Source organism: Brachyistius frenatus, unplaced genomic scaffold, assembly GCF_029030835.1.
Source record: "Brachyistius frenatus isolate BFR_SWC_R1_liver_20210118 unplaced genomic scaffold, ASM2903083v1 Contig_542, whole genome shotgun sequence".
Taxonomy (NCBI): domain Eukaryota; kingdom Metazoa; phylum Chordata; class Actinopteri; family Embiotocidae; genus Brachyistius; species Brachyistius frenatus.
In genome coordinates this window covers 60,001-66,715 of record NW_027211141.1, presented here as the reverse complement: position 1 = coordinate 66,715, position 6,715 = coordinate 60,001, and the positions used below count along the sequence as shown (strand labels likewise).

General features: G+C 40.4%; 1 protein-coding gene across 1 annotated transcript in view; it reads left to right on the top strand.

Annotated features, from left to right (window-relative positions):
- The first annotated feature begins 258 nt into the window (after positions 1–258).
- The window catches only part of tox (thymocyte selection-associated high mobility group box), a 58,805-nt gene continuing 52,348 nt past the window's right edge, over positions 259–6,715 (top strand). Inside the window, exon 1 of the mRNA XM_069688195.1 lies at positions 259–895. Within this exon, the coding sequence (XP_069544296.1) occupies positions 791–895 (105 nt within the window). The 5' untranslated portion in view covers positions 259–790. The remainder of the gene's footprint in view (positions 896–6,715) is intronic.

Sequence of the window (6,715 nt, the reverse complement as noted above, 5' to 3'; positions counted from 1 at the left end):
TTGCCTTAACAGTTCCTGAAGTTTTTTAGTTTTTTTGTAGTCAGTGTGCTACTTCCGCGAGGCGGTTTGAAGAAGTCGTGTTTTGCTTTGTCATCTCCCAGCTCTTTTTGTTTTTCTTCTCCTGGCAGAATGTGGGGCTTTTATTTTGTGAAGAAGTGTCCTGCCGGCTTCGCTGAGGCGGAACTCCTGCTGACTTGACAAAGGAGCTCTTTGTATGACGGGTCCGCGAGGCACCACAGCACCGAGCACACGCGCGGCAGCAGCAGCAGCAGCGCGGAGGAGCTTTCCAAAAACAGAGTCCCAAACAGGGACAGACAGGGTCCAACACCGTCCCCTGTCCGAGCCACACACCGCTACTGGACCCATTCAACAGAAGGAGAGAAACCGGCGCCTTTTATCGTTTGTGTTTAACGTCAGAAGTGCGTTTACCGGGAACTTTCCTCGTCGGAGCAGCAGTCACCGGAGCACGAGAGCTGCCGTGAAGAAAGAGCATCCACCGAAACTTCACCGACTCTCAGGGCTCTGCTCAGGCTCAATTTAACGACTTAACGGCTTGAAACCTGCATTATTATTTGTTCTAAAAGACGGTTTTGTTTTTGTTTTTTAATTTTCTGACCGAGCTTATTATCGGTCACGGACCCGCTTTTTTTTCTTCTTCTTTTTTTTTTTTTTTTTACTTTGTAGAAAAGATAGGAAGCTTATTTTAGTAGCTCCTGCAAAACGCGTAAGAAAAGAGTGAAAAGGAAAGCCGAAGAGAGGGACTGCCGGAGAAGTGGATGTATTTTCAGCCATGGATGTAACCGTTTACCCGCCTCCTCCTCAGCCTATAGCCGCGTCAGACCACACCAGGCTGGGGCAGCTCTCCTACCCGGACCCGGCCTTCGGAACCAACAAGGTAAGGAAGAACAGAAAGAAAAGCACCGTACACCGGCAGCTCCTGTGTCCCATTGTCCGGTGATAAAAGCCAACTTTGTGTCCTCCTATTGTGACCACTTTAACTGTCTCCCCTCTCTGTGTTCCTGTTTCTCACCCTGACAATTAAGTGGCAATTAATTACCTTATTAGGCTCCAGTTAATTACCACAGATATTGGAGGTAACTACATTTCAGCGTTACTAATTGTTTTCGTCATATCCACTCACTGGATAATTTGCCTACAATTTTATTTTGTCGTCAGAGATGTGAGGACATCTATAATTAAAACTTTAGCACTTGAGATAAAAATAAAAAAAATAAAAAAAAATAGAAGAAAGTTCGAATAAGGTCTTCATTTTAAGTCCAAACAGAATAATGAATTCAATACATGGCAAGCAGAAGAGGGAATAACATGCATGTTTTGGTTTACTTAGAACAGCTGATCTGTACTAGAATTAACAGCAGCATGTCTGCTTCTGGTATGTGATGTTAAAATGCTTGGTGTCTGGAAAGCTCTGTTGACTTTCTCCCCCCAGAGGAAGGCCAGGGGTCAGATTCACAACAAAAACCTAGACCAGGATTATCTATCTATCTATCTATCTATCTATCTATCTATCTATCTATCTATCTATCTATCTATCTATCTATCTATCTGTCCGTCCGTCCGTCCGTCCGTCCATCATCTCTCTCTCTTTATTTATATGCATGTATATATGTGTATATATATGTATCTATGTATATATATGTGTATATATATATATGTATATGTGTATATATGTATATATATATGTATGTATATATATATCACAGGGCGACTATGCTCATTTGACAGTGATGGATTGCTTAATTATTTAATTAGTTTAATCCAGTAGAGTTAACCACAGATTATTAACCTCTATTCACTCTTAGGTTAATAAAATAGGACTCGTTCATTTTATAGTTTGGTATTTTTAAATATAGATGAATAAGTCAAAATAAACATAAATCTCCAGGGGTTTATTTAAATCACTATAGCAACCAATTGACTTATTATTTCCCCCAAGCTACAGACATGCTGTGTGAAATCCTCTGTCTCTTAATTTGAAATTATATTTCAATTAACTTCAAGCCATTTACTGTAACTATATTTGTGTTCCTAGAATCCTACAAAGCCAATAATTAGAGCACTCACACACAGCAAGGCTGAAACGGCAAGGTAAACGGAAGTAGCATCATGAAATATCTACGTAAACATCTTTTCTGACTCACATGTGGAGTCGTTTTCATGGTTAGACTGAAAGGTATTAAAATATATAGCACTCAGGGGAGCAGCAAAGCAGACCTGTGACCTAATGCGGAATCACTACCTTTACTTAAGACTCCACTTCTACTTTGTTTACACCCAAGTGACTTCGTTGAACTCTTTCACATAACTTTCTGCTCTTTTACTGGCTGGTTTTAAATCCTAAACTGTCTCGTGTCGTGGATTTAGCAGACTGAGTAATGTCCGAATATTCTGTCATCGCTGACTGGCTTGTGCACAGCTCAGTGATTGATTGGATTATTCACAAGTTGGTTGTCTGATCCTCCCCTGCTTGCTCTCCATTCCTTCACTTCACCACTGACAGGCTGGTTTTCTTCCTCTCGGCAACAATCTGCAGTGTTGAAATGGTAAAATGTTTTGGTTTTTTTTTTTACCCAAAAAACGCCTCTGGGTTCAAACACTTTGCCAGCAAGAAATCCTCCTTTATACCGACTTTATCTGCATATGACTTCCATGTTGCACGCAGGGTTTAGTACTTAGTGTCCTTCATGACCGCTGATGTACAATATCGTTTTCTTACATGAGTAACTGCGTTCATATTAGGGATACATATTTTCCAACAGTTTGATATGTACTATTTTTAACCCGCTAGCCCCACCCTGTCTTGTTATACCACTTTGTACCACAAGATGGGAAAGTGAGTTTGTAGAGTCTTCCTCCCGAAGAGGAAGTGATGTCACTTCTTGTTCTGATGAAAAAAACAGTAAAACACAACACTGAAACCTTTGGCTACATAGAAGCAGAAGAAGAAGCGTTAACATCGGCGTTGCTTTCCGCTGCTGGACGAGTGAAAGAATTCAGTTTGTTGCTGAACTTGCAATGTTTCTTTTACACTGGTGACTAAACAGCTGTGTACAGATGTAGAGATAGCTTACAAAAGCAGCTGATTGTGTAACATCAAGGATGCACTCCATAAAGTTTATACTGAGCCTGTCTGTCTCCACCGGTCCTCTCCGAGTGTCTTCAGCCTTCATGTGTCAGGCGGTCCAGCTGGAAAGTCCAGGCTTGAATTCATGTCCCCTCTGTCTAATGTTAATGTGGGTAAATCAGCTGTTTGTTCATACCTGCTTCAGACCAGTGAGAATGTCTGTATGTGAGTAGTTTACTTGGCTGTCAACCAAACTGAGACAACTTTTGGGGCAAAAACAAACCGAGCACGCTGACCTTGTTTGGACAATTCAAAACACGCAAACTGTACGTCGTCCATGTGAAAGCATTGTTTGGCGCAAAATAAAGAAAAGTCCAAAAGTCTATTGTATGTTTCACAATGCAGCATACGGAGGAAATAGAGGTGCTACAGCTGTTAAAAACTAAAGTAATATCGGAACAAGGAAAAAACTTAAATATTGGGAAAACCCTTTTGTGAATTATAATTGTCAGTGTTGTTCTAAAGTTTTTCGAGTGAAGCGTAAAGATGCACAAATGTTCATTTTAAAGTACACAAACACTACTACAAGTGTTATACAGTGCAGACTGGGAGCAGTTTGTATGCATCACGAATTGGGACTTCCCCTTCATGTTCTCTAGTTTAGTGTGACCTCTGACCTCAATGCATGCAGATTAGGCAATAATGAGAGCAACACACCCATTTCTTTATTAGCTAGATTACAGTCATTATCTGTGTTTTATATTCCTATACCATCATTATCCTCTAATAATGACTGGATGTCAGCGCACTACATACGATGCTGCAGCGTCTGAGCATGTGCAGAAGGGCTGGATGTGCTGTGTGCCAGTGAGTGCATTTGTTTCAGAAGGAGAGATAGAAGATAGAGGCTGGGGATGTGGAGAGGGTGGTTGGGGGTAGGGACGGGAGAGAGGGAGGGTTGTGTTGGGGGTGGGGATGTGGATGAGAGGGAGGGAGTAGTGGGGGTGGGGCCACCAGGGTTTGTACTATATTTCTCTCTGTGTGTCTTTTGATTCATGGCTCTGTCGGCCTGATCGACGAGATCATATTACTGTGTGGGGGAGCAGAGAGAGAGAGAGAGAGAGAGAGAGAGAGAGAGAAGAGAGAGAGAAAGAGAGAGAGAGAGAGAGAAAGAAAGAGAGAGAGAGAAAGGGAGAGAGAGAAAGAGAGAGAGAGAGAGAGAGAGAAGGTGGAAGGGAGGAGAAAAAGGAAAAAAAAACTGAGTGGGAAAAGAGAGAGAGAGACAGGAAGTGGAGAGAAAAGTGAGAAACAGAAGCAACAAAATAAGAGGCAAGGTAAAAGAGAGGAGGAGCTAGAGGGGGATGTTTGTCTTACAGATGTGTAATGTTAACATTTTCACTTTAATCCAAAGCTTCTCTACACAGTTACTACTGAAAAGGAGGTGTTTCACTGCATTATGAGCATGATTCATGTAACCCTTCTGGTGTGGTGATTGTATTCAGCAGTTCAACCCTCTACACTGATGAAGCTAAAAATCAGCCTCACTGCGCTCTGCTCATGTGTGGCATTACACACACATATATAGCACTGCAACAACCTTAAGGAGCATTTCAGGTTGGATCAAACATGTTGCTAAAGCATAAATTCTTACATGAATAGTAGAATATAAATTATAAAGTAATAAAAAAAGGAAAGCGGTACATGAGATAATTTATCTCGTACATTATTATTTCATGCTGATCATGTTTTGTTTCTTTGACAGAGACGACAAGATTACTTTATATTCGTATGTCATTAAAACCACAGTCGCTTTTGAACATGCAGGTTTCAGGATGCAGACCTCGGTGTCCTCGCTGTCCTCGGTGTTTCTGTCCTCGTCCACCCTGCGCCTCCCTGGACGAGACCTGTGTGCACTGAAAACATGTCGCACTTGCACCCATGCTAGAAAAAATATGAGACATAATCCAGAAAGCTTCCGTCTGAAAAGTACAGTCATGAGCAAAATAAATTAGTAGAGCTGCAATCATTAGTGAAAATTAATGAACTGTAACAACAGAAGAACAAAACATGAATCGATACCGTTTTGACTCTGGATCTATTAGATAGTCAAACAAATGTGTCAATTTCATGAGTCTAGCTTCTGAAATGTGAGATTGTTGGTCAGAACAAACAAGACATCTAATGACATCAGTTGGGGCTGTAGGAAATTATAACCTGCTCAGTTACAAGTTTTTTTTTTAATGTTTCATAAACAGAGTAATTAGAAAGTTAATTGAGAAAATAACCTAAAATATTATTAGCAGCACATAAAACTAGCCATTCATAATAATGTAAACTGTAGGAGACAGAGTTGTGGAAATGTTTTTATTTGTTTGGAGTGTTTAATCAAACCCCAATGAGTCAGTACAGATGTGATGAGGAGTATTATTTCATCCTAAAGTAAATTAATTGTGAATTTGCATTATCCTGATGGGACATGAGGCAGAAGTATATGTAGTGAAACTGTAAATACATCGTTGTTGAAACCTGTGGCCCTGTGAAAGAAAGAGAAAGTGAGAAGAAGGAGAATGGGAGGAATCAGAGAGAGAGACAGAGGAAGGAAGGAAGGAGAGAGAGAGACTAATGTAAACATTATGATTGTAAAAGCTGGGTGAGGTATTTCTAAAGCAAATACAGAGGACGAAAGAACAACGATGGAAGAAGAGGGCATGAGAAAAGAAGAGCAGAATTTAGATTGAAGGAAAACGGTTAGAAATTGAGTTTAAAATGAGGTTAGAAGAATGTAGAGAAGCAGAGAAGGGACAGAAAATAGAGCATCAAAGAAGAAGAGTCATCAAAATCAGTGTGAACTAACATGTATAAGGTTTGAGATTAACACTGTTGTCTTCCACACAACCATCAGTCAAAATCATCTGTTATCTTCCAATCATTCAAACTGTATTATGAGTTCAGCAGGTTTGATGTTTGATCGGCAGTCAGATATGTACACGGATCTGGTGGAGCATCGTCATCATCATCAGGTGCCACTCAAAAGCAAAGTTTGGCCCTTTTCTGATTTTTTTTATGGGATGCCAGGCGATGCTGGACTGCTTAGCAATACAAAAATGGGAAATGTATAAAACTTTTATTTGCAACTTTAACCTGCAAACTGTGTAGTTATTAGCCCCAAAAAACCAGATGAAATGCAGTGATTGGACAGGAAGTGAAGTCTAAATGATCAGAATGAGAAAAGGAACAGCTGGCTGAACTCCATTTAGCTGCTTCAGATTCAGTCTGGATGTTGTTCATGCTGATTCACTGTTGTGGTTCCAGGGACACTGGATCAGACAGGAGCTGTCGTTCATTTTGTTAGTAATACTTCATCACAATGTTTGCTTTGATAAAGGCCTTTTTTTCTAAAACACCTCTTTGCCTTCATAAAGATGAAATGCTGGTTTTAAATGGTTGAAGAGAGTCAGACGATGTTCATTGACACAGGATGTTCTTTTAAATTTGAATGTTGACACACTCACTGATGAACAGTAACTTTATCAGCAGTGTTAACAAAGTTAAAGACGTTTATTACACCGATCTACAACACTAGAGGGTTAAAGTGTGAAAGCAACTTCCCCTTCACCTCTGCTCCACCCA